This window comes from Manacus vitellinus, unplaced genomic scaffold (assembly GCF_001715985.3).
Source record: "Manacus vitellinus isolate BGI_N305 unplaced genomic scaffold, ASM171598v3 scaffold_43_pilon, whole genome shotgun sequence".
In the NCBI taxonomy this organism is placed as follows: Eukaryota; Metazoa; Chordata; class Aves; order Passeriformes; family Pipridae; genus Manacus; species Manacus vitellinus.
The window spans coordinates 1309837-1337391 of record NW_021940560.1 but is presented as its reverse complement, the minus strand read 5'-3'; the positions used below and the strand labels follow the sequence as shown (position 1 = coordinate 1337391).

The window sequence follows — 27555 nt, the reverse complement described above, 5'->3', positions numbered from 1 at the left end:
GTTTTCTTTATTCAATCTGAGATGCTGATATTCTTTAATAGCACCCCATGACTCTAATTGATGTTTTTGCTGCTCACTCCGTTCCAGAAGTTCAGAAGGCGAGTCCAGGAGTCGACTCAAGTGCTGCGAGAACTGGAAATTTCTTTAAGGACAAACCACATTGGGTAAGAAATTTTGGTGCCTCTGCTCTCAGATTTATTTTTTAACATCTGCTGATGGATGTCTTTGAGAGAACATCTCTTTGCCTGTCGAGCAGTGATGGCACTTGACTGATTGTTAAAGCCCGTGGGGCTCAGCTGAGCAGAGCTGGGCATCCTCAGGAGAATAATTCAGCTTTAATCCTTTCCTGAGAGGTTCATCCACATCTCTGTGAAGGCTGAGGAGACATTGAAGCAACTTCTGCTCGTGCTCAGCACCTGGTTGTGTCTAGAATAATAATAGAGCTAAATTTATTTATTTATTTATTTATTTATTTATTTATTTATTTATTTATTTATTTATTTATAACTTCCCCCTGCTGTTCAGTGCCTGTAACATGGTGCAGTTCATGAAGCCTGGCTGGGAGTAAAATTACCAGGGTTTCTCTTCCACAAAGCAGAAAATTCCTCTCAAATAGCCAAAGAATCACCAGAGGTTTGGTTTTTTGTCAGACATCCCATTCCCCTCGACATTCCCACCTCATTTTCCCACACTGAGGATTCCCCAGCAGAGCACTGAGGCACCTGAGCGTGTTGCCCTGTGGATTTGGGATGATGCCCCGTGGATTTGGGATGTACAAGAGGAGCTGTGGTGCTGCCCCAGCTCAAGCAAAGAGGCTCCAGGACCAATGTTCATTTATTTGCTTCACTGGGCTGAAGGATGAGCTTCAAAATCCACTTTATTGAACACCAGGCTGGTTATTTTAGCAGGTAAACAGAGAAGGATTCAAAGCCTGAAGACCAGAATAACTCAGAGGTGATGAATTCCCACCCTGGGAGATTGGGGCTCCCTTTCCCTCCCTGGATGCCCTGTAATTCCAGTGGTACCTCCCCACTCCCAGGGGGATTTGCTGCCCTGCTTGGGGTTCAGAGCTGAGCTGGGCTGGGCTGAGCCTCTTTGGCCCCCTGGCTTTGCCCCTAAATGGATGGAATTCCAAACTTTCACTTGGCATCTTCAAAATCTTAGGAAGATAATTGACTTTTCTGAATTCTTTTGTGAAACTCAGGGGCCAAAATTCACTGGAACAGGTTAATAGGTTTTAAAAAGAGAAGGCAAAATTACTGCTGGATGCACATCCAGGATATCCATCAGATTATTCTTTTCCTGCTGTGCTGCCTCCAGGCTTTTACAGACCTTCAGAGATCAAGATGTGATAAAAACTAAACCAGGTCCCTGTGACTTTGTGTGTTTGGAGGTGACCATCCCAAAAAACCCCCCCTGGGTTTAGTACATTTGTAAAACCATTTAAAGGGCTGCTTTTTAAAGTCTCCTAAATAATAAAGGGTATTTTAAAAAGCTTTTTTTTTTCCTGAGTGAGAATTAAGGTTTTGCTCAGTGGTGCAGCTTGTCCAGTTTATCTGGGAATTCCAGTGGCTTCCCAAAGGCCCTGAAAGGCTCTGCTGTTTTTTTTTAACAGGTGGGTCAGGGAGTTCCTGAATGAGGAGAACAAGGGCCTGGATGTTCTGGTGGAGTACCTGTCCTTTGCACAATATGCAGTCACGTGAGTAACACATTCCTGGGGCTTTCCTGCCGGAAAATACACGATCCTGGTGGATATTAGGGAATATTTCATCACTGGGAGAGTGGTCAGGCATTGGAAGGGGCTGCCCAGGACAGTGGGGGTGTCACCACTTCAAAAATGAGTGGATGTGGCACTTGGGGACATGGTTTGGTTGCCAAGGTGGTGTTTGCTCAAAGGTTGGACTTGATGATCTTGGAGGCCTTTTCCAGCTTTAATAATTCCATCATTCTGGGTCTAAAGAGCAGAGAAAATGGTAATTTGAGTCTGGAATTATTTCACCCCAAGCCTGAATTTAAACCTTGAGATTTTTTATCTGCAGGGCTGCACTGACACATTTTTTTAGCTTTGGCCTCTGATCATCTCAGGGGTGCAAAAAACAAATGTGTGGAAGGCTGGAGGCTCCCTTGGAAAGAGGTTTGGAATCGGTGCCCAACCCTAAGAATTGTGTTCCTGCTGTGTTCAAAGGGCACATCCACACCCCAGGCACTGCTCACAGGCAGAGCTGGGGGTGTCCTGGGCAGCAGATGTGCTCCAGGAAAACAGGAGGAGTTCCAGGGGGGGCATTTTGCAAGTTGGGAAGGCTGGAAACCAAGTTTTTTTCTCTTCTGACATCTGGGTAGCTGGGGGTCACGTTTATTTAGTTGTGTGGGTGATAAATCATGACACATGTTCTGAGAGCAGAGTGGGAAAATGAGCTTTCATGAGTTGTTATGTCACAGAATTGGAAGTAGATTTTCAGCAGAGAATCCAAGTATTTGTTTATTTTATTAATTTATTTATTATCATGGAATCATCCCAGACTGGTTTGAGTTGGGAGGGACCTTAAAGCTCATCCCTACCATGGGCAAGGGCACTTTCCACTAAACCAGACCTTGAACACTTCCAGGAATGGGACATTATATCCATATTAATTCAGGGTATTGTAGCAGATTTTTTTGATATAAAAGTGTCTAAAAAGAAGCCTTAGGTTAAGATACTGATAATCTATTTTTAGCAAAGCAGCCCTCACATTTATGGTATATCATTGCACAGAAAAGGGATTTTTGGTGACCTTGCAGAAAAATTAATGAAGGGAAATTATATGTTTTAAAATGTGACTAACTGGAAAAAACTGTGCAGAGTTAAAAGAAGTGTTTAGAGGAAGACTCTCTTCCTAAATTTATACAAATGTCCGCAAGTGACTCGCTGGGTTTTTCCCCCCTGACATGGTAAACATGAGTAACAACCTCCAAAGCTGTAAAGGGAACAAGAATTCCTGCTTGGAATAGCAGAACAAGGGGCAGGGAAGGGGCTGGGATGATGATGGTGATTTATTGCACGTGCTGGGAGATTTGTGAGGCCAACACGGTGTTGGGGGAAGAAACCAAACCGGTACTTGGACAACTGATTTGTTGAGATGAAGTGGAGAGGGGTCCCAGCATTCCCACTCTTTCCTTTAAGGCAGAGCTGTTCCCTCAGCAGAGCAGCCAGTGCTGGATTTGTGTTGTGTTGAGGTGGAATAATATGGAGCTGTTTGATCCTGGAAGGATGGAAAATCCACGTGGATGTGGCACTTGGGGACATGGTTAATGGTGGCCTTGGCAGTGCTGGGGGATGGTTGGACCTGATGCTCTTGGAGGCCTTTTCCAGCCTGAAAGAATCTGTGATTCTGGGATTTCCTTCCCCCCTCTGGAGCTCATCCCGTTTCCCTGGACTGTGCTGTGTCCCTCAAGCCCCACATTGTCTTTAGGTCTCCTTTTCCATCACTATTTCACTGGATCACATAAGGAATGTTATTAACCATTAGCATTCCCTTTACCTCATACATGTTTGGGGTGGTGGGTTGCTACAGGCCCAGCCCTGGAGGTGTCCCAGGAAAGCCTGGCCATGCTCTGGGCTGGGGGACAACGGGGGCATTGGGCACAGGGGGGATCCATGGGCTGGGAGGGCTTTTCCAACCTCAGGGATCACACAATCCCAGGCTGGTTTGGGTGGGAAGGGCCCTTGGAACAGCTGGTGGAATGGTTGGACTCGATGGTCTTGGAGGGCTTTTCATTTGATTTTGTCAGACTTGGCTTTGTCCCATGACTTTGTGATTCCCCTCAAACCCACAGGGAGGAAAACTCGGGGCATCTCTTCTGTCTCACCTGGCCCTGGAATTCCTCTTCCCTTTCAGGTTTGACTTTGAGAGCCTGGAGAACAGCGTGGAGAACTCCATGGACAAGTCCAAGCCCTGGAGCCGCTCCATCGAGGACCTGCACAGGGGCACCAACCTGCCCTCCCCGGTTGGGAACAGCGTCTCCCGCTCGGGCCGGCACTCCACGCTCCGGTACGAGGCCGTGGGATGGGGAACCTTCTCCCACTGGGGTATCCTCCACCTTCCTGCTTCTCCCAGCAGAGCCATGACATTTCTAGGGAACGTGTGGCTGTGCTGGTGGTGTGAGGTGGGAAGTGCCCAGCCAGTGACACGGGACAGCGTTACACACTTGGGGAAGGGACAGGGATAACTCTGCCCATTCCCAAGGGCAGGATGGCCTGAGGATGCATTTCCACCCCTTACAAAGCACAGGGGAAGCCATTCCTCTGCTCCAAAACATGTCTCAAGGTTTCCATGGGCCCAGCCAGTCCGGGGCTCTCATCTGTGTCCCGTCTCTTCCAGCAGCACGTTCCTTCCACGCTGCCACCAACAGGAGCTGTTGTTTTTTTGAAAGGCCACTTCCATCCTTCAAACCTGTGTCCCTCTCCCACCACCCCAGGCTTTGCTACGGAGTCTCTCTTTCCCAATCCTGCCTTTTTCTTATTGTTTAATGTGTGGAAAAGGCAGGCTCACTTCCCAGGAGTGGCTGACAGACAAGGCTGTTCCATTCCTTGGATGCTCCACTGTTTAAACCACAGTGAGGACCTCCCTCAGACTCCAGCAGTGTTACCTGGAGTGCTGGCTGACTTGGGATATTTTTGGTTGCTACAGAGCCCTGTGAGTGTAGAAGAGTCCCAAAAAAGATGGAGCCGGGGAGAACTGGCTTCCAGCTTTTTCCTTCCAGCAGAGATTGTTTTGCTTTGCCAGGCAGGTGACCCTTGGGTTGATGCTCAGTGCCCAAGTGGCTCTGGAGCAGTACCTGGAAAATTTAGTTCCCAGCCCTCAGGCAGTGGAGAGGAGGAGACAGGCACAGCTCTGGTAAAGAAATCCAGGCTCTGGAGTGCAGCAAAATCACTTGAGCCGTTGATTTATTATTTTTGTGAGTGTTTTTTGTTTTCTCTGCTCTGTAATTGCTCTGACAGGAATGGCAGAGCCCTGTGCTGGTTCCATCTGTTTTTGGGAGGAGAGCTTGGGATTAGAAATGCCTGAGTCGGGAATACATTACATGTCTCTTACATTGTTTCTCTTCGTTTCCTTCCATCCTTTTTCCTTTCTCACATCTCCCTTTATTCCTCACCTGTTTGGTTCCCCATCTCAATGTCCCCTTCATTCCCTTCTCCCCCTCAAACGCTTCTCTCTCATCCTTCCCTCCCCTCACACACCATCAGATTGGTTTCTCTGCCCGAGCAACTTGAGTTCAAACGCTGCCAGAGCTGCTGGTCAGCCACCTGCCTCTGGAGCAGCTTCACTTGGGGCTCTGCCGATGAGGCTCCCGGCCGGAAAATCCCGTAAGTCCCGAGTGGAAGGTCCTCCGGAGCCGGGGCTGTGCAGGGCATGGAGCCAGGGGCCAGCACTGCTCCCCATGCCAGATAATCTGATATCCACACGGATTGGGGCTGCCCCCCAGGAGGGTACCAAGCAGTGGGTATCACATTATAGAATTCCCAGAGTAGTGGCTTCCGTAGGGCGGGATTTTCGCGGAGGACGTGAGACGGGCTTGACTTGGAAGCGAGATCCGAGTTCCCTTTGTCGTGCTGCAAGTAGTGGTGTTAGTTTTATTCCTTAAAACACGAGCCTTTGGTCCTTGTCCATCTTACTTCATCTTTTTGTTATAAATGGAGACTTTATTCACACCCCAGACCGGCACAGAAATGGGATTTAACACCCTGTTCTCCAGCCAAGTCCCTCCAGAGCCATCTCAGCACTGGGGCAGTTTAGGCAGAAACTGTGTGGAATTGGCACATTTGGATTGGTCTTTGTTGTTGTTTGGGTTTTTTTTTTTAACTCTGTGTTCTAAAATGCATGTTTTTGAAAATGTGTATTTTTCAATACCTGGGGATGATGTGTATTTAAAAAAGTAAAAGCTAAAGGTAAGTGGGGAGGTTTTAAGAAGGTTTTTGTATTTTTTGTGGAATTGCTAAATAATTGAAATAGAATCTTTTCTTGAGAGCAAGGTAGGTGCTCATCGAGTGAGGAGGGTGTGCAGGATGATGTTTTTGGGCAAAACCAGGAGGTTCCTGCCCTGCCACTGAGTGGTAAATGAGGGTTCTGGGATGTGGACACCCAGATGTGTCTGTAGGTTCTGCTCTTCTGTCTTTGTCATGGAAACCATTGAAATGGGAGAGAGGAATCCCAGAATCCCAGGCTGGTTTGAGTTGGAAGGGACCCTAAAGCTCATCTCATTCCACCCCTGCCACGGGCAGGGACACCTCCCACCAGCCCAGGTTGCTCCAAGCCCCATCCAGCCTGGCCTTGGACACTTCCAGGGATCCAGGGGCAGCCCAGCTGGACTGAAAGATGTGCTCCTCCCTCTTGGATGAGAAAGGAGAAGGCTGTCAAATCTTACCGGGATAATTCCAAATTCCGGAGCTGGCCTGGGGTGGACACGGAGCTCTGTGTGTCCCTTTGGTGGCTCAGCCCATCCCTTTCCAACCCCGACTCCAACTGCCTTCCCAGAGCTCTTTTTAACAGTGCTAAACCCTGCCAATTCCCTGCTCTCTGGGTTTCCTTGGCAACTGAGGGCTTTTTCCTGAAGAGGAGGCACAGGGATTTGGGGAACCGACTCCAAAACGAGGGCAGGAGGATAAAAAAGGGGCTGAAGCTTTGGGGATTTTATTGCTGCTTTTTTGGGAGAGGGAGCATTGCTGAGAGTCAGAGTCTCCTGTCAGATAAATATTAATGCAGCCTTTGCAGAGGCCCAGCCCATTAGAAATTCCCTTTCTTCCCAGTCAAATACTGGAGTTTTTAATGTGGATTGAAGTGAGAAACTTCAATTCTTCAAAATCTCCACGAGGAGAGAAGGATCCAGGCCCAGGGAGCTCAATCCATAGATGGGCTTTGAGTGCCTTCACTAATTGGGCTTTAATTTGACACGGCTTCGTGTGCTGCAGTCCTTTAATTTGGGCTTTGTCATTAACACTTTCGCTGCTCAGGGACCTGGGAAACATCCTTTTGGTCAGATATTTCCTCATGTAACAGAGCATGTTTGTGATCAGCTCTGAGGGATCAGAAAAACCCCAAATTTGTGGGATGTGCCAAAACCTTCCTCCCCTAAAGCCACTTTCTGCTATCAGGAGGATGTTGATAATACAACCCCCCCCCAGTTTCCAGACCACCACCAATCCAATTGCAGGAATGTCACCCAAAACCCACCCAACCCCTAGGAAAACCAGCAGTCCCAGCCCATGGAGAGCTGGGCCAGCTGCCAGGGGGGTGGTGAGATCCATCCTGGGCTGCCCTCTGCTCTCCAGGGAGCCAGGGGAGAGATGAGGGGCTTTTTTAGCAGAAAATGAGGTAAAAATGAGAGGAGAGAGCAGCTGTAATTGGAATTAATGTGGTGCATTGTAAATCTGCATTGGATTGGGCACATGTCATGGAATCCCAGAATGGGTTGGGTGGGAAGGGACCTTAAATCCCATCTCATTCCATCCCCTGCCCTGGGCTGGGACACCTTCCACCAGCCCAGGTTGCTCCAAGCCCCATCTAGCCTGGCCTTGGACACTTCCAGGGATCAAGGAGCAGCCACAGCTTCTCTGGGCAACCTGTGCCAGGGCCTCCCACCTCTCCAGCCAGCAATTCCTTCCCAATATCCCATCTAAAATTCCCTCCTTCACTTTGAAGCCATTCCCTGTGTCCTGTCCCTCCATCCCTTGTCCCCAGTCCCTCTCCAGCTCTCCTGGAGCCCCTTTAGGTCCTGGAAGGGGCTCTCAGCTCTCCCTGGATCCTTCTCTTCTCCAGGGGAACCCCCCCAGCTCTCCCAGCCTGGCTCCAGAGCAGAGGGGCTCCAGCCCTGGAGCATCTCCATGTCCCTAGGGAAATAAAAATGATAAGTGAGTTATTCTTGAACAGAAAGTTCTTCTGTTAGATGTGGGTGAGAAAAGAACCCTAAAACTCTGTATTTCAGCACAGGATTAGCCTTGGGTTTAATGATTGTCTGTTTTCCCACATGGCTGCAGAATCCCAGCTGTGGAAATCCTGGATCTTGCATTCTTCCCCCCATCCTCCAGCAGTGAAGTCCCAAAACTATGGAGTAGCTCCTTCCCCACATGTGAGAGGGTCCAGAGTGGCAGGAGGAACCCATTATCCACTGCAGGAGCTTCCCCACACTCAGCTTCTCTGCCCCTGCTTTTTTTTTGGGAGAAGAGGTTTATGGTTCCCCTCTAAAGGAGGGGCCGAGGAAATAAAAAGAGGAACCATCTGAGTTGAATTAGCAGGATAAATATACTCGTGGTGACATAATCCTTGACCTGCAGCAGACAGGAAATCAAACCCAACGAGTCATCCAAGCTGCTGGGCTCAGCCAAGTGTTCAGGAACCAGGAATGAAGGAAAAGCAGGAGAAGCTCAGCCACCCTTCCCTTGGCTGGAGGGAGGTGTCGGAGCTCCCAGCAGCCTGCCCTGCTCTGGGGAGGGAGCAGAAACACTGGGAATTGTTGGGATCACTACTGAGGCAGGGGAAGCATCTCCAGCCTCAGCTCTGTTGTTGTTGTTCAGGAGTTGCTGTGCAAAAACTCCTCGTGAATTTTTGGCACTCGGGTCCACGTGAGGGGATTTGCATCTGGGGAAGGGAAGGGATGGAAATGTAGGGATTGGATCTGCTCTTCAGGGCAGATTCCATGCCTGGGTCTCACCCCAGTGGGACACTGACACGGGTGGGAGTGGGAATGTGCCAAGGGGCTGGAGCCAGGCTCTGCTTGGTGATGCCAGGCAGTAGGAGAAGAGGGAACGGGCACAGACTGGTGCCAGGAAGTTCCACCTGAACAGGAGGAAGAACAGTGAGGTGACAGGTTGCCCACAGAGGGTTGGAGTCCCCCTCAGTGGAGATATCCCAGAACAATGTGGCCACATCCCTGTGCTCTGGGATGGCCCTGCTGGAGCAGGTGACCCACTGTGGGCCCCTCCAACCTACCCTGTGGGCTCTCAGTGTCACTGCCTCGGGATTTGTGGGAAAGGCAGAGGAGCTCAGGGATGGAGCTGTGCCTTGGGACAGTCCCCAGGGGAGGGTCATCTGGGGATGTGGGAGGAGGACACAACTGCTGCCCCTGGCTTTGCCCATTCAGCTGCTCATGAGGATCCCCCAGGGAACATCTCCAGGCTCCAAACCAGCAGCTTTCCTGGCTGGGGGCAGGTGGGGCCATATGGGATCTGTGCAGCCCTGCTGGGTTTCTGTGGGGCTTTTCCACCTCTCTGGAGGGAGGGAGTGTTGGCTTCACCTCAGACCTTCCTTCTGGTGCCCACAATGCTTTGGAGGATCACAGTTTGGGTTGGAAGAGACCAATCTGGAAATGCCAAATTCTGGCTTTATCATCATCTTTTATTAGTTTAGGGAGACTCCCCCCATTTCTTAACTGTCAGATGGCTAAAGGCATTCTGAAATTTAGGAGCTGGTGCACTGAGGAAGTTTATTCTCCTATCAGTTCCATGATTAAGATCTCATTAATCTGCTGATTTAAAATGTAAAGGAAAGCAGTGTCTGCAGCCTTTAGTGGTTTAAAGCTGAGATAAGTCGTTGTAGGGACAATCTCTGACTAGAAATGACTTTAAAATCCTTTTATTGCCGGGTTTTCTCACTTGGAGAAATGAATGTCTGAAATGGGCTGGTGTGGTGTGGTTCCACATTCTCCAGCCAGCACTGGCAGCAATTCCACACTTCCCAGTTCAGACTCCCAGTTGAAGGCTGCTCTGCTCCTCTTTTATCTCAGGAAGGGACATTTGGGAAGTGAAGGAGTCCCTGGGTGCAGGGTCTGTGTGGGCAGGGAGCTGATCCATGGGAAGGAGGCAGGATGGTGGGACAGTCCAGGCTGCAGCTCCTTGGCAGCCCCATTCCCAGCAGGAGCTGCCAGAGTTTCCAGGTGCAGAGCCCCAATCCAAGGAGCTTGGAGCCATCGGCCTCATCCTGTCCTGGTTCTCCAAGGCACAATCCTGGTCCCATCCACAGGATCCACTCCCCAAAATTCAGCTGAAACCACCCTCTGTTCTCAGCCAAAACTGGGTCAATCTTTCCCAGAGCCCTGAAATCCTCCTGCAGTGCCCTGAGCTGATTTATTCATTCATATTTATGGGAGGGGGGGAAAAGAAGGCTTTTGATTGAATCCTGCTTTGAATTTTGGGATTTCTTTCATCTTGGCACTGCTGGAAAATGAAAGCCAAGGGGAGGAGTTGCTGAAGGCTGAGGGTTGTGGGCTCTCCATGGGCAGAGCTCCACGACCCCCCTCGTTCCTCTTGGTTTGGACATTTGAAGGGAGGGAATTTGGAGGTGTTTGTGTCAGAGAGTAGTGAATCACAATAATTCAGTGTGGTATTTCTTGTTTATGTCTTTATTATGAATATTTACTGTCCCCTGCACTGGCACAGCAGCTCCTGGTCTGTGGAGCCAAACATCTGCTTTTTTTTGTGTGAACATCCCAGCCCCTTTTCCTGCTTTATTTTCATGAATATTGCCCCGTGTTCACCTGAGAAACACCTTCCTTCTCACCCAGTGGAGGGATATTTCTCTTCCTTCCTTCTCACCCCCTAAAACCAGCCCTGTGGTTGATGAGAGCTGCTTCTCTCTGCAGGTACAACACCTTGCCAAGCCGAAGAACACTAAAAAACTCCAGATTAGTGAGTAAAAAGGACGATGTTCACGTCTGCATCATGTGCTTGAGGGCCATAATGAACTACCAGGTAATTAATTGCCTTTTGACACCACAGAACTTTTTCAGTGTTGGGAGGGGGGAGGAAAAGTTCGGGGTGAATTTGGAAGGTAGAACCGATGCAAATATTTCCATTCTCATTATTAAAATGGGAAGCAGCAGGACACAGTTCTGATTTACCTGTGCAGGTGATTTATTGCAGGTGGGAAGGCACAGGTGAACCTGGGCATGATGTGCTCATTGGGCACTAACTAATTAAACCTGCAGCCAATCAGGTTCTAATTAGTCTCAGCATTTAGTCTTAATGCTTAAAAAGAGGAGATTTTTTTTTCCAGAAGAATCCTTGTTTTTCCTCAGTAAGTGTTTATGGCAAGGCAATGGGACAACTGGGAGTGAACCAACTAAACCAAAGCCAACCTGATTTTCCTGAGGGTTTTTTTCTTTCCAGTGGGATACAGGGATTGTGCAGTTTGTCCAGGGAGCTCCAAGGATTTGGTTTTTTTTGCTAAAACAAGGGAAGCCTGTGGGGAACACCTTTCTTAGGAGTTCCTGAGGGGTGTAGGAGGTGTTTGTAACCCCTCCTCTGCCCTGGGTGGGGGGTACCAGCTCCCTGGGATTTACAGGGATTGGGAGGGAGACCAGCCCCAATCCTAATAACCAGTGGAGTATTTTCCAAAGGAATTCTGTTTTCATTTTTGGAGAGTGGCAACAACTGAACTTCAAAGTCCTCTTTAGGGAGTAAATCATGCTCTCGACTGTCACAATTAAAAAGGGGCTGGAGGGAGAAAAGGAAAAGCAGAGGGGCTGGAAATAATGTAGGGGCAGCTCTTAGACCCCTTTTGTTGGCTGACATGGCCAAAAGGAGTATTTTCAACTCTGCCAGTGGCAGGGAATTGTAGGATCATGGAATATCCAGAGTTGGAAGTTTTTTAGGACTGGTGGGAGAATGAAGTATTTCGGTTTAACCAGTAAACTCCACGAGGTTTTGTTTGGCTTAAAAAACTGCCACGGGGGTCTGGTCAGGGTGGTGGGATTTGTTAGGTTTCTGAGTAATAATTTGGGGTGTCAGAACTGCAGCAGGACTTCCTTTCCCTTCTGTCCCCAGTATGGATTCAACATGGTCATGTCCCACCCCCACGCCGTCAATGAGATCGCCCTGAGTCTGAACAACAAGAACCCCAGGTAGGTGCTCTTGTTTTTGGAGAGTTGGACAAGCAGGTAAGTAAAGAGGACTTGGGAAGGGGTTTTCACCTTCAAAAGGGTGTGCTTGTGCACAAACCTGTGGCAAAAATCGGATTAAATGTGTGTAGTGGTGCAGGGAGATGAGCAGTTGTTGTCTGATTCCAGTGGGTTCAGGAGCTGCTGATTCTGCAGCTGTGATAATGGCTTTGAACTGACAGGGGGGGGATTTGGGTTGGATACTGGGGAGAAGTCCTTCCCTGGGAGGGTGGGGAAGCCCTGGCACAGGTTGCCCAGAGAAGCTGTGGCTGTCCCTGGATCCCTGGAAGTGTCCAAGGCCAGGTTGGACGGGGCTTGGAGCAACCTGGGCTAGTGGAAGGTGTCCCTGCCCATGGCAGGAGGTGGGAGTGGATGAGCTTTAAGGTCCTTCCAAGCCAAAACATTCTGGGATTCTGTGATTGAGCTGCTGAAGCCCCTCAGCTCTGTTGCAGTGCAGAGAAACCCCCCTGATAATGAGCAGCTTAACATGGGATTTTCCTGAAGAAAGGGAGAATCTTCCTTAGAAATGTTATCCAAGGATCCTTAGGTTTGAATTTCCTTGGGAGAAGGTTGCATTCCTGTCCTGGGTCAGGTTGCTGTGCAGCCACAGCCATAATGTGATTCCACAGTGCAACTGCTGGCTGTGAATCCCTGTCCCTCCTCTCCCACACCTGTGATCCCAGCAGCCACTTCCAGCAGACCCTGGAGTTCTCAACCTTTCCTGGTCTTACAAAACCAAACCTGGCACAGACATTTTTCCAAGGAAAGGTCAAACTGGGGGCTGAGATGACTAAACAAAACTCTGTGTGTGTTTACAGGGCCTTGGCTTGGGCTCTGGGCTGACAGAGCACAAACCTTGTCCTGGTGGAAACAGGGACATCCTTCCTTTCTTGTAGTCAGCCCTAAGTCAGCAAACACATGCACAGATAAATAGGAAGGACATGGGAAGTTTATTATTTTTAAATCACTTTTTAATCACTTTTGTGCCTGGAAATCAGGTGGTCGAGGGACAACCCCAGTTTTCAGTTTTGAAACAAGGGGGTTATTTCGATTTCTGTTTCTAAAAACGTTGCTTTAAAATGTGACTGAAAGAGTCTGAGGACAAAACTGAGTGTTAGTGCTGTTCAAAACCCCAATCTGTGTTTAGTTCAGCCCCATAATTGAAGAATCCAGAGGTCTGAGTGCTTAGGGTGGGTGAGATGTGCCAAGGGGAAGCAGCAGCTCTGGGGATGGGATGTGGAGCTGATCCCATTCCCACTGTGGAGCTGAGTGGGCAGCAGGTGGAGAGGGACTGGGGGGACTCCATCTCCTGGTTCTTCCCAGAGGGATCCCACAGACACAGCTGGAACTGTCCTCTCTTGTCCCCATTGCACCAGAGACCTGGGAATCCCTCTGATCCCAGAGATCCCCTCTCCCCGCCCCCACAGCCCCTCACAACCCACCCTGGGATGGGATATCCCTGAAGATCCACACAAGAGCTCCTTGATCCTGTCTGACAGAACCCCCCTGGATGAGTCAGCCTTGAACATGACCCGTTTAAAATTTCCTAGGGAAGTGAACATTTTATGTGGTTCCCAAAGATAACCCTGACCCTTTGAAAGCCAAAAGGTATTTCTTGTTCTGTAACATCTGGTTTGAGACTCTGCTTTGGCATGAGACTAATTTTATGTGTCTGCATGGTTTGACTCTGCTCAGAGCTCAGCTGGCCAGGAAATCTTTTGCTTTCCACGAATCCCGTAAGGAAATACTGTGGATTATTTTCCTTAGGGTAACACCCAGTTTGGTGCATGGTTTTCTCTCAGTGATCTGGTGTTTTCTCTCTGTGGCAGATTGATTTCTGATTTCTAGGGAGAAGGACGTGCTGAGGCATCCTGTGTTCCTGCAGTGAACTCTGTGTGTGTGGCTCTGAATAACACAGAGAATAATTCAGATTTATACCAGGAAAAATGCAGATTGGAATTATATGCACTCCCCTTAAAAAGTGGGATCAGAGGAGGCCAGTTGGGGTGTGGGAATCTGCCCCCCGTGGGTGTGTGCAGGGGAGTTCTCCAGGAGTAGGAGCTGTCAGTGATCTGCCTTTCCCAAAGTTCTGCAACTGCCTTTTTGCTTGAGTTTCTGAGTTGTGGTTTCAATTCCTGCATGTTTTGAGCAGCATTAAACAGGGGGAGAAGTGCATGATCCCGGGAGAGGCCGAATTCCCTGGATCAGGGACGCTCGGCAGGTTTATTGATTCAAGGGGATTAAAACCACAGGGGGTGAAGCTCCATCTCCCACATTCTCCCACAGGTTTGGAAGCAGGTGCTGGTCACTGAGTGCCCCCTTTTCCTCTCTCCACAGGACAAAGGCCCTCGTCTTGGAACTCTTGGCAGCCGTTTGCCTCGTCCGAGGGGGACACGAGATCATCCTGTCGGCCTTTGATAACTTCAAGGAGGTACCTTGGCCCAACTCATTTAATTTGGGTGTTATTCCCTCTCTGATTATTGCCTGGAGCTTCCTCATCCAGCTAAATTCCCTGGAGTCAGGATTTTCCATGAACTACAGGCTTTCCTTGGAGGTGCAAAGCAGCTCCTTGGTGACCATTCCATCGTTTTCGTGTCTGTGGGGAAGAGCTGTAACTCCAACAGGGCGAATCCAGGCTGGGAATTTGAGCTCCCTTTGCTCAGTCAAATGATGTCCCATGGTTTTAGGACATTTTGAAAGCTTGACTCCAGTTGCTCTGTCTCTGGAACAACCAGGAATGCTGGGTTAGATCTCCCATTTCCAAAGCCATTTCCACAGGCCCTTGAAACACAAAGTTCCCGGATTTACCCTCAGTGGGAATTTTGTCTGTGTAGAAATTACAGAATCAAGTCTCTGTCAGTCACAGTGACTGCTGGAATTCATCCAGGAATTCCAGTTGGCTCAGATGTCATTTATAGGTGTATTTTCCAGTTTGCACACAGTGATTTAAAGGATTTGGGAATATTGTGTGAGGGTTTGGAAGCACTGGGAGGGGGAAGCAAGTCCTAGAATGCTGCTGTCTTAGTTTCCTTTGGATATTGGCTATATGTGTGGGGTTAATATCAAATTAAAAAGGAATAAATTAGACTTTCCAGCTCCAGAATTGTTGGATTTGGTGAGTCCCAACTGGACACAGGGTGTGTTTCCTTGAAGCTGTAAGTGGGTTAATGCAGATGATCCAGGAGCCAAGTTGGTAATTTTTTGGTGTTTTGTGTTTGGGGAATAATTTCTGACCTCGGAAGGATTTGCATGTTGTAGATAAATGAGGGAATTTTGGAGGTGCTCAACATCATCCAGAGCAAAAGGTTTGAGCCACCTCCAGCGTGGGCCTGTTGTGGAAAGCTCAGCTCTGCAAGTCCAGGCCTGTCCCTCTGGGTGTGGGAAGGTTGTCCTGAGGACAGAGGGAATGGGAACAGCACTGCTGGGAAGTGGAAGTTGGGTTGGAAGTGTGTGACCACGGAGAGAGCCTGGCTTGGGGTGACACCAGTGGGAGGGGCACTCAGAAAATGGGAATTGGGGAAAGGTCTGGGGACCTTCAGTGCAGGCAGAAACTGGGAATTATGGTTTGGGTCTTCCCTTGGTTCATCTGTGTCGTGTCATGTCTTTGTTTGCACCTTTGGGAACCCAAGGGATCAGGAGGCAAATGCAGTGGGATTGTTGTGAAGAACAATTTGAGAGAGGGGCTTTCAGTGGGGAAAAAACTCTGCAAATGTGCAGATCACAACGTTGTTAGTCCAGGGTTAAATTCTCCTGGGTTTTCCTGCTCTGTTAGGGAAGGAATAGGGCTCAGCAGGGAGGGATTGGGGATAAATAGTGGCTGCAGCCAAATCCCACTGGTTGGGATGGTCTGTGAGGCTCATTGGACACCTCCCAGGGAAGGGTGTGGAAACCCCAGGTGCTTTCTTACCTTCCTGGCATCCTCAGTCAAGGTTTTGCTCCTTCATGTCCTTCCAGGTGCTCTGTCATCTCCTGCTGAGACAAATATTCCCATGGAACCCATTCAGTTGGTGTGGAATTAGTTATTTATTCCATTCCTTTGGGGTCTGAGCAAGTGAGGGTGGAACTGTCGGCTGTTGCAGGTTAAGTGAGGTCAGGGAGGGGATTTGCCTTCCTCAGTTCTGCATTTGGATGCTCTTCTCTTTCTCAATTCTACATTTAGATGCTCTTTTCTTCCTCAATTCTGCATTTGGATGCTCTTCTCTTCCTCAATTCTGCATTTAACTGCTCTTTCATTCCCCAGTTCTGCATTTAGCTGCCCTTTTTACCCAATTATGCTGCTTATTTCTTGCTCTGTGCTGTTGTTTTCCACCTTCCTCCTGGGCAAGCTTTCAGGAATGGTTTCAAGTTTTCACTTTTATTTTATAAACCCCTCGAGTTGCTGACAAGTCAAGTACCCAGGCTTGGCTTTCCAGCCCTGCACATCCAATTCAAATTGCTGTGAGCTCCATAATCTTTGTGTGGCTGCTGTAGCTCTGCAGTTCGGGGCTGCCACGGTTCTTTCATGCCTATTTAGGGCAGATTTGACTTATTGAATTAGATCTCTGCCACTCCATCTCTTTGCCATGAAACAACTTCAAAAGGAAGCTGAACTCCTGCCTAATGAAATCTAATAAAGTCAGGAGGGAAAACAGGATGTTTAGCACCAAGTTCTGCTCTCGTTTCCATGGGGGTGAACATCAGATGGTTCATCAAGCTTTGAGCTTTGCTCTGATGGAAACGAGGGCAGGGTTTGGTTCTTGTCAAGGGAGATTTTTCAGTTGAAAATGGAGACCTCAGAGCCCCTTCTGGTATCTGAAGGGCCCCCAAGGAACACAGAAAGGGATGGTCATCAGGAACTGCAGCGGCAGGACACAGGGAATGGGGTCAAACTGGAAGAGAGGAAATTTAGCTTTGATATCTGGAAGAATTTCTTCCCTGTGAGGGTGGGGAGGCCCTGGCCCAGGTTGCCCAGAGAGGCTGTGGCTGCCCCTGGACCCTTGGAAGTGTCCAAGGCCAGGTTGGACAGGGCTTGGAGCAACCTGGATACTTCCAGGGATGGGGCAGCCCCAACTTCTCTGGACATTTGCTGCTCTTGAATACCTGACAGGTGAGGAGAATCTCAGTCCTCTCACACATCACCTGGTTATGGCCATGAATTCTGAGCCCTCAGAGGTGTTTGGATGCTTGGGAGTTGGGCAGGGAGCTGGAAGGTGGGGGCCCTGCACACAAACCCCATCATGCCCCTCCATCAGCTTTCATGACACTGAAGGGAACCAAGATTGTCCAGGCCTTGCTTTCCACAGGCCTTAATCCAGAGTCACATCTCCCTGCTGGAATAATGAATGGCAGCACTGCAAACAGCACTTCTGAGTTATCCTTGTGGACCAGCAGAATAACCCGTGCTGGAAGAAGTTCTTTGCAAAGTGCTGGAAAATGTAAATGCAGTTGTTGTTTGTTGGCTTTTGAGAGTGACTTAACCCTGCTGTGGAGAAGTAAAAAAGGTATTTTAACCTAGTAAGTATTAAATAACTGTTTGCTTGACCAGAAACTTAATGGGAAAACAGATTTTTTTGTTCTCCTGCAAAGTGCAGGAATGTCAGCACGGGGAAGGCAAACAAAGTGTCCCTGTGGAGGGTCGTGGGCCGGCGGTGGGAGCTGCTGCTCACACTGGGCTCTTGTGGGGGACAGAAAGCCAGCATTGTGCTGCTGGACAAAGGGGCACAGACAGGAGAAGGGGGCACAAAGGCTCCCAGGGATTTTTGGGCTGCAGAGCCATCAGGCTGTGTGTGACAGCACACCCTGTATGGGCTGGGCTCGTCCGCACGCTCTGTGTTTGCTCTGCCTCTCTCTCTTGGAGGACTCCAGGAGTTACTGGAGGAGGAGGAGAAGCTCAAAACAGCCTTTGGGGGGGTCATTTTAACATTGGCACTGACAGAACTTGTCTTGGATTGCAAAGCCTCTCCTATAGTTCAGGTGTTTTAAATTTGCTCCATCAGAGGGTGGTTTTCCTGCCTTGGGGGGCTGAGTTCACCTCGAGGGAACTGCAGGTGTTTCCTGATTGGAAAGGACCTTAAAACTCATCCCATCCCACCTCCTGCCATGGGCAGGGACACCTTCCACTCTCCCAGGTTGCTCCAAGCCCCATCCAGCCTGCTCTTGGACACTTCCAGGGATCCAGGGGCAGCCACAGCTTCTCTGGGCACCCTGTGCCAGGGCCTCCCCACCCTCCCAGCCAGGAATTCCTTCCCAACATCCCATCTAACCTTGCCCTCCTTCACCTTAAGGCCATTCCTCCTTGTACCAGGACAGTCCTCCAGATGTGGAGGAGTTCACAGTCTGACAGCTGTGTCTCAGAAATCCTGCCTGGATTCACTGCCCTCTCCATGTGGAACACGCTGGCTCTGCTTGTGGTGACATTTAGTTACAAGCTCCATTCTCCAGCAAACTGAGGTGGTGGTGTGAGATGAGTGTCTGAGGTGGGAGGGTGATGGATGTGCTTCTACCAGCCCGGGGTTTCACCTTCTGCCTGACACTGCACATGAGAACATCTTCAGTTTTCCCAAATCCCCTTGTCTGCTGCTCCCTGCCCAGGTTGCTGTTCGAGGTGCCCAGAGGGGTTGTGGACTCCCCTGGATCCCTGGAAGTGTCCAAGGCCAGGTTGGATGGGGCTTGGAGCAGATTAGGACAGTGGAAGGTGTCCCTGCCCATTGGAATGAGATGGTCTTTAGGGTCCTTTCCCCCTCAAACCATTCCGTGATTCTGGAGCATCTTCCAGTGATCCGTCCCTGAGAGCAGGAAGAGCACGAGGGTCGTCGTAGTTGAGCTTTGCTCTTGGGTGGTCTGGATGGGAACTGTGTGACCACTGCCAGGTGGATATGGGTGCAATCCTCATGAAATTTTTCATAACAGATCCTTTTGCTTCCTTACGGGCTTGTGTCATGGCTTTGTAACGGATCCGGGCTGGATTTCCTTCGTTAGCACCCGGAGAAAGGACCCTCCGTGGGTGGCTTTCCATAAAGCCACATTGTTCTTCCAGAATGACGTGGGCTTAATGGGACCTAAAGTGGGCTTTTTCACAGCCTAAGCAGAGACAGAGGGTTTTTATAGCTGTGGTAACTCGTTTAATCTTGCTTCTTACACAGAATAAAGCCAATAAAGGAAAGCTCTGCCTCTCCTCGGCCCAACCGTGCTTCCAAATGACAGGCCTCGGGAATTTATTCCAATAGAAATGGCAACATATGGTTTTATGTGGTGGGATTTGATTTCAGCATTCTCCTTGGCTTTGGGCCAGTCTTCAGGCTGGAGGCTCCAGCTCCGGTTTCACTCTCTTTAATCTTCCAGGATAAATTATATCATTTCGTGAAAGTCAGTTCTGCTGCCTCCTCAAACACACACGGCCCAGCCCTGACTCATCTCAACTATCTGGGAGCAGCCACTGAAAGCCACAGGTGGTTGTTGCTTTTCCTCTTCCTCAGCTGCTGTATCCCAGCCAGGCAGAGGCTGCTCCAGCCTGGGATCTGCTCTGCCAGGGCGCTCTGGGTTGCTCCCTGTTTAATTAGTCAGCCCTAAATGGCTCCGAGTTGTTTGTGTCAGCTTTTCTCATCCCTGTGGAATGGTTTGCATTAGATTTCCCAGAAATCAGTCCTTCTGGCTTTACTGGTGAGGGATCAGATGCACCATTGTTCTGTTTGGTTCCACAGTCCAGGGTTTTGGTTAAATCGGCTTCCTTTTTTGTGACGTGGGTACAAGAGAAACCGTGGAATCCCAGACTGGTTTGGGTTGGAAGGGACCTTTAATCCCACCCCATTCCACCCCCTGCCATGGCCAGGGACACCTTCCACTAGCCCAGGTTGCTGCAGCAGGGAAAAACTGTGTGGGATATAACACAGAGCAGTTAAAGAGTGATGAAGGAGAGGGTTCCTGGGGTTTGCTTGGAGCAGGGGTTGGATCCAGCCCAGCCCACGCCTCTCAAATCCAATGATCCCATGGAGCAGCTGCTGCCTTTGATCCCTGCACTGCCAGGGGCTTCCTGAAACTTGGCCACATCCCTTGCCCTGGGTTTTGCTTGGAGCTGCTCTGACCATCAGTGAGGTGTGTCTGGGGGTTGGGCTTTGATCTCCCAGCAAGGCCATTCCTGATGCTGCAGGGAGGCTTTCCAAGGATTGCTCCTGAAGAAAGGCCTGGGATTAGACTGGAGATTCACAACCAGGAGGGTGGTGATCTCCAAACTCCCCCAGCCTTTTCCTGGGATCCCATCAGACAGGTCATTTGTGCTTCATCAAAGTACTCCTCCATCCCAGAGTGGGTCTGGTTTGCTCTATTTTAGACCTTAATGTGTGTTTTTTGGGGTTTTAGTGGAGCAGCCCATAGAAAAGTGTTTAATGCTTCACTTTCATGCCGTGGCCTGCAGAGAGAGATGAGTCCTTTGGGTTTAAAATCAGGATAATTTGCTTGAGCAACAAGTGTAATTTGTTTCTCATGAGGTTCATGCTTTGTTGTTTGAGGGTTTATTTTACCTGGTGAGGCTTCAAGGTTCAGCTGCAGACACTGAAATACAACTTCAGCAAGCCAAGGGCTCACCAAGGGTTTTGTTCCTCAGCAGAAGGGAACTTTCAGTCCTCCACATGACTGGAATCTGTTTTTCCAGAACCTTTAAGGTGAAAACAGAGCTTCTTCTGTCCCTCTGAAAACAGGGAAGCTTAAACCTCCTGCCATGGGCAGGACACCCATTAAGCCAGGGGGCTCCTCAAACACTTACAGGGATGGGAAGTGTCTTTCCCAAACTTATTTACTCTTTTGTGGCTTTTTGGGGATTACTGCAGATCATTTGTGTGCTGAGGGAAGCAGGACTGAGCCAGAGGAGCTACTGGGAATATTAAGATTTCAGCAATATCCTGAGAGCTGCTTTATCTTAGATCTTCTTTCTCCCCCAGATTGCTTTTGTTTCCTGCCAGCAGCCCGTGCTACAGCTCTGCAACCCTGATTGTTACACTGATGTATTTTCACTCCTTGTTTAGCCAGGGATAATTTTCCCTTTGTCTTCCCTGTAATTTGCTTTTCTTCCTAATTACATGATATTACAGTGAAGAGCCAGGAGAGAGGCTGAGCCTTCCCTGTGGCGTGGCCTGGTGCAACTCTTACACTCAGAATGATGAAATTTGTGAGGGGAAAAGACCCACAAAGAGCTCTTTTATGATTGTATCTCTATAATAATTGTACCTGACTCCTCAGACTCGCACTGCAGGTGTTGACAGAGAATTGCTCAGCTGAATTTTTTTGATGAAGAATATTTTCAACCTGGACAAAGGGGTTTTGAATGAGCAGAAAAATCTGCATTTTTAATGTTTGGGGTTTTTTTGCCCAAGCTGTGCTTGACCAAAGGTGTGGTGCTTGTTTTTTGTAGGTGTGTGGGGAGAAGCAGCGCTTCGAGAAGCTCATGGAGCACTTCAGAAACGAGGACAACAACATAGACTTCATGGTGAGTGGGATTGACCCTCAGCAGCTCTCATTCCAGAGTTTCCTGTGCCTGAGCTGTGTCTGCCTCCTGATCCTGGGCCTAAAACACCACAGCCCAATTATTTATGTTCCAAATACCTTTCATTTTTAGCTGCCCATTCACTTTTCCTCCCGAAGTGCCTTGTGCCACAGTGAAGGTAAGAGGGAAGTGGCCCTTTGTGCTCTTTCACAGCAGCTTCTGCAACATCCAGTTCTGTCCCTGTGCCAAAATCCTGGGAGCCCCAGACAGGGAAGTGTGGGAGAGACTCTCTCCAGCTGCTGCCTGTCCTTATCTGCTGATAAATATAGCAGTGGCTTGCACCACTTTTGGTTCCTCAGTGTGCATCTGCATGACTTTTTCACCAAACCCACTTCCCCTGGAGCACAAAGAGGGAAGAGGGAGAGGGGAAGCTCTGGCTGGCACAGGCACCAGCACGTTGGCATCACGTGGGAGGCTGTGGCAGGGAGGATGTGTCTGCTACCAAAAATACCTCTATATCTGGTTTTTTAACTTGTGCTTGTGTGAGAAATGGGAGAAATTAAAGCCTTGTATATTTAATCAGGGAAAATCTCCCTTGCGCTGCTCCTGCTCAGGGCTTGGATCCCGTGTGGGCCCGGCCTGAAGTGGGAGCAGAGCAGGAGGAATTCCCACCCCAGCTGGTTTTCTGAGGCCTCTGTGAACCATCTGTGATGCTTTAAACCATTTCAGTGCCGAGCTTTGTGTTAAAGATCTTTTTCTGCCAAGAATTAGGTGTCAGAGCACCCGCTGGGGTGTTTCCTCCAGGCTTTGAATGCTCTGTGTCTGTGGCTTCCAGGGGGACAGCAGGATAAAAAGGAGGTGGTGTGAGTGAGCCAGGATGGCAGATTTCTTGGATTTAAAAAGAAAAAGAGAAAATTACAGTGATCCCTGCATTTTAACTCCAATTAACAGCTGCTCTCAGTAACTCTGACGCATTGCATTGGGTTTGTTCCTTATTCCTGCATCAGTGTCCCTGCAAGGACAGGTTGGTAGGCACAGAAAACATGGAGTATTTAGTCTGTAATATAACAGAAAGATTTTTCAGTCCTCAAATCCCAACTCTCAGTCATTTTTTTCCATGCTCACTGGGAGGGATGATGGAATTTGGGGAGTGGGAGGGAAGCAACCTGAGCCACCTCGCTGGAACTGTGGGTTTGTCCACTTTTTAGGGAAAGAAATCATCTGTCAGAGAATCCCAGAACCATCTGGGTTGGAAAAACCCTCTCAGACCATTTAGCAGGACTGCCAAGGCCACTACTGACCCATGTCCCCAAGTGCCACATCCACAGGGATTTTTAAATCCCTCTGGGAATGGGAACTCACCACTGCCCTGGGCAGCTGTGCCAGGGCTGGACAACCCTTTCTATGGAGAAAATTTCCCTTAAATCCAACCTAAACCTCCCCTGGAGCAACTTGAGACCATTTCCTCTTGTTCCATCATCATCACCTTCATTTAAGATGTTAAATGATGTATTGTAAGGATGTAACAGGGAATCTGCATGTGAGTGTCCATACAAGCCTGGAGAGCTGGGAATATTCAGCATCCATGTGGGTAGCCTGGAAGAAAATTCCCTCCTCTTCTCATAGGCTGAAGATTGCATTGAGATTTGCTTGAAAAAGGATGAATATGGTTTTTTTAAGGACTTGCCCAAATATAAACAAAATCTGCATCTTTGGGCTGCTCCACCAACCACGATCTGGAGTGTAGGACCAGCCTGGAGCTGGAGGAGAAATTCCTTAGTTGTGTATGTAAGGATTTGGGAAAGGAAATGAGAATTTGGCCCTGATGTTGCGAGAGCCACAGCAAGGATCACAAAAGCACCCTTGGACAGGGGAGTTTGGCTCTGGGGGAGGCACAGGACAGCAGGGATCAGCTGGAGAAGGCTGGGAGCAGCACTGGAAGGAACCAGGGTCCACCACAGCAGCTGGAAAGGGTCCTGAAAAAGCTTGAAACCTCAGCTTAGGTTTCCAGGAGCATGGATTGGAACCTGGGTTTGGGTTTCCAGGAGCATGGATTGGAACCTGGATTTGGGTTTCCAGGGGCATGGATTGGAACCTGGATTTGGGTTTCCAGGGGCATGGATTGGAACCTGGGTTTGGGTTTCCAGGAGCATGGATTGGAACCTGGATTGAGGTTTCCAGGAGCATGGATGGGGTTGTTCCTGTAGGAGATGGGGGCACACCAAGGGCTGTGAATAGTCCATTCCAGGAGCTCCTGGATGAGTTTTTAGACCATCCTTCTTCCTCTGTTCCTTGGTGTTGTCCCTCTTACCAGTCTCACAACCCTATTGAAGTGATTTTGGAACACAGAGTGGTCAAAGCTGGTCAGGGCCTAGCAGGGAATCCAGTGGAGCTGTTGAGTGACCTTTGGAGTGTCCTTGTGGTCCCAGTTCCTCCAAAGCTGGGACAGTTTGGCTGGGAAGGTTTTATGGCATCCCAGTGATTTCTGGGAGCTGCAGCTGGAAGGAGCAGGTTGGGACACCCCGACCAGCCCTGGGATCACAGGGCAGATCTGCCCCCTTGAGTTTATCCTGTGGGCCAGATCACAGGGAACTGGCCAAGTTCCAGTACCAAACTGGTCATCCAGTCCTCACCTCCTTCAGTTCTTTCTTCCCACCAAATGCCCCAGAGCTGTGGGGTCTCCTGGAGGCTTTTCAGGTTGTTTTGATTTTTGCTGCCTCAGGTTCCTTCTGGAGATCCAAGAGGTGTCCCGGTGGCTGTTGGGAAGCTGGAATTATCCCTGTTGCAGCATTGCTCACAGGATGAGGTTATGTCCTTGAGAAACCCAGCAAGGATGAGGCAAACCCTGTCTTGGGGCAGCTCAGAGGGTGATGGATGATCCCCAGGGAGCTGGGAGAGGGCTGGGGGTGCCTGTGCAGAGCAGGACGAGGCCTGGCCTTACATTCAGGGGAAGGACAAACTTTTTGGGGTTTCTACCCCAATTCCTTCCACTCCACAGGTTTTCTTGGAAAGGAAGAGCCTTTGCCTTCCTTTGGCTGTGCTGGGACATGTGTGGATGCCAATTCCAGTGATCTGATCCTCAACCCACAGCTTTGGGAACGTGCTTTGGGCACCCGACAAAGCGCCTTTTGTGCGAGTCCCGTTTCCTGAGCTGGGGGTTCCAGTCCCCACATTAATCTCACTTTTCCAGGCAGTTTGAGGAACAACATTGTTTTGTTTAGAGCTCGTGTGATGTCTGCTCTGGCCCTGGGAGCTGGCAGGGGCAGCGTTCCCGCTCACCGGCACGCCGGGAAGGTGGGCCTGGAGACATGACTCAATTCCTGGAACTCGCGTTTCCCTTCATCCCAGCAGACAAAATCCAAGCACTGCCTTGGAAATAAACCCTTTCAGAACAGCAGCTCATGGTTTTCCCCTCGGAGTGACCACAAGGAAACGTGGTCGTGGCCGTGTCCGGCCCTGGAGATCCCGCTCTGATCCTGGTCCTGGAAAACCTGTTCCGACCCCGGTGTGGGGCTGTGGGGACAGCTGGGGGTCACTCTGTGATGTCCTTGCAGGTGGCCTGCATGCAGTTCATCAACATCGTGGTGCACTCCGTGGAGGACATGAACTTCCGAGTGCACCTGCAGTACGAGTTCACCAAGCTGGGCCTGGACGAGTACTTGGATGTGAGTCCCACCCGGATCTGCCCCCTCCAACACAGCCCCAGCCCTGAACCCCCCAAACCCCTCACCCCAGGGCTGTTGTCCCACAGTCCCTGCTCCCAAGGCTGTGTCCTGGCTGCTCCAGGGGGGCTGTGACTGGAGCGTCCCAGTGGGAGGGAATTGAGCTGCAGCCAACTGGAATTACAGCCTGGAGCTAAATGTGGAGCTCTGCTTATAACAAAGGGAGGATGAACCACAGTCACCCTCGCCCTGCCACGTCCCTCAGGGCTGCTGGCCTCAGGTTGGCCCTGGCTCAGGTGCTGCCAGGGCTCCTTCCGTCTCCAGGGGTGGAAAATCTCTCCTTTGGGTTTTCCCTGGCAGCCAGATGGGCTCTGGTGTCCTGTGGGAAATGTTGGGTTTCAGAAGGAAGCTGCTTTTGTTTCCCTTTATCTGTTTTCCATGTAATCACAGGCTGGTTTGGGTTGGGAGGGACCTTAAAGCCCATCCCATTCCACCCCTACCCTGGGCGGGGACACCTCCCACTAGCCCAGGTTGCTCCAAGCCCCATCCAACCTGGCCTTGGACAATTCCAGGGATCCAGGGGCAGCCACACTTCCCTGGGCATCATTTTTCTCCCTGTCCCTGCTTTTGGGAACACACCCAGGAAAACAGTGCTTGTATTGACTTGTCCCTGCTGATTTCTACTCAAGAGGGAGGGATTTTGGGGTCTGCAAGGTGTTTTTGGACATGGCAGCACCCACCACACGTGTGTTTGGGCTCTGGGGGTGGCACAAGCCCTGCAGTCCTTGGGGGACCAGACAGAGCCTTGCCAAGAAACCACGGAGGAAATCATGGAATGCCAGAATTGTTTGGGTTGGAAGACCTTAAGGATCATCCAGTTCCAACCCCCTGCCATGGGCAGGAAAGCCATAATATCCTCTAGAACAGAAGATGAGGCGCTGCTTGGCTTCATTTGAAAGCTCTGGATGTTTGGTCTTCAAAAAATGACTGTTTATCACTTATGACCCCAGATAACATTCAAATCCCACGTGTTTTCCTGGGTGGGGGAGGTGACCCGAGGTCCCCCTGCCCTCCCAATTCCCAGTGCCACCTTTGTCCCCCTTGGCTTTGCAGAAGCTGAAGCACACGGAGAGTGACAAGCTCCAGGTGCAGATCCAGGCCTACCTGGACAACGTGTTCGACGTGGGAGCTTTGCTGGAAGACGCCGAAACCAAGAACGCGGCCCTGGAGAGGGTGGAGGAACTGGAAGAGAACATTTCTCACGTTAGTACCACACCTGGGCACCTTGGTCTCAGCTCAGAGGGACGTTCTGGGAGGTGGGAGCACAGGCAGTGCAGGACCACAGCCTCTGGAGTGAGGTTGGAAAAACCCTGGGACTGCTGTGCCTCTGGACTGGGGAGTGTTCAGATGTTGGTTGTTCCAGATGGAGTCACTTGGCACAGGAGTTGTCTCAGGAGCTGAGAATGCTGATTTACATCAAAATTCCCAGTTCCTCAGCAGGGCAGGACTTAAATAGAGCAGAAAACCCTCCTGGCTGGGCCTTGGGCCCATTGCTGGGCTCAGGAGGGAAGGGGCTGAAAAATAGGGTTGTGGGGACCCTCAGGGTTTGCTCAGTTCAGTGTCTGCTCACACTTTGCTCTCCCAAACCTTGGATTCAGTTCCTCCAGTCCAGAACATGTGGCTTGGCTTTTTGAAAATAATAAAAAAGTGGTTTTCCAGACTTTAAAAAAGCCATCAAATGATCTCCATTCTCTCACCACTCCTGTATTACTTAGAATAAATATGGTTTTAAACACTTTGCCCCTCTGAGGTGTCACAGAATCATGGAATGGTTTGGGTGGGAAGGGACCTTAAAGGTCATCCAGTTCCACACCCTGCCATAGGCAGGGACACCTCCCACTATTCCAGGTTGCTCCAACCTGGCCTTGGACACTTCCAGGGATCCAGGGGCAGCCCCAGCTTCTCTGGGCAACCTGTGCCAGGGCCTCCCCACCCTCCCAGGGAGGAATAAAGGAATTACATTTTAAGAGCTTTATTGCAGAATAGACTTCCTTGTCTGGACAGGCCCGTAGTGATGGTCCAGCCAGGCATCTGCTGGTCATGGCTGAGGGGTGACATTCATCACAGGAACCTTCAGTGGGGCACGTGATGTCCCTCATCTCAGGCAGGAACCCTTTTTATTTGCAAAGGAAGGCCTCAGGATTTGGTTGAATATCCATAGTAACCATGTCCCACTGCTCCAAGTGTCCTGATGTTTTGATGGATAAAACTACAGTTTTCCACTTAATTAATCTATTCCTCTTTGGATTGACAGTTATCTGAAAAACTCCAGGATACGGAGAACGAGGCCATGGCCAAGATTGTGGAACTGGAAAAGCAACTTATGCAAAGGAACAAAGAACTGGATGTGATCCGGGTGAGTGGGATGGGGGAGGCTCTGCCTGGATCCAGGGAGCTCCTGGGCTGGGGGAGGTGATGGGTCTGAGGCAGTGACTTCTCTTGGCTGCCAAATTTGAACCTGGGACAGATTTG

The 27555-nt window shown here is 49.9% G+C and overlaps 1 protein-coding gene across 1 annotated transcript in view; it reads left to right on the top strand.

The window, feature by feature from the left end:
- FMNL2 (formin like 2) overlaps nt 1-27555 on the top strand; it is a 70787-nt gene that overhangs the window by 27609 nt on the left and 15623 nt on the right. Inside the window, exons 5-14 of the mRNA XM_029962186.1 lie at nt 88-164; nt 1616-1699; nt 3876-4028; nt 10612-10720; nt 11795-11871; nt 14245-14338; nt 21290-21364; nt 24916-25026; nt 26137-26286; nt 27338-27439. Coding sequence (XP_029818046.1) covers nt 88-164; nt 1616-1699; nt 3876-4028; nt 10612-10720; nt 11795-11871; nt 14245-14338; nt 21290-21364; nt 24916-25026; nt 26137-26286; nt 27338-27439 — 1032 coding nt within the window. The remainder of the gene's footprint in view (nt 1-87; nt 165-1615; nt 1700-3875; nt 4029-10611; nt 10721-11794; nt 11872-14244; nt 14339-21289; nt 21365-24915; nt 25027-26136; nt 26287-27337; nt 27440-27555) is intronic.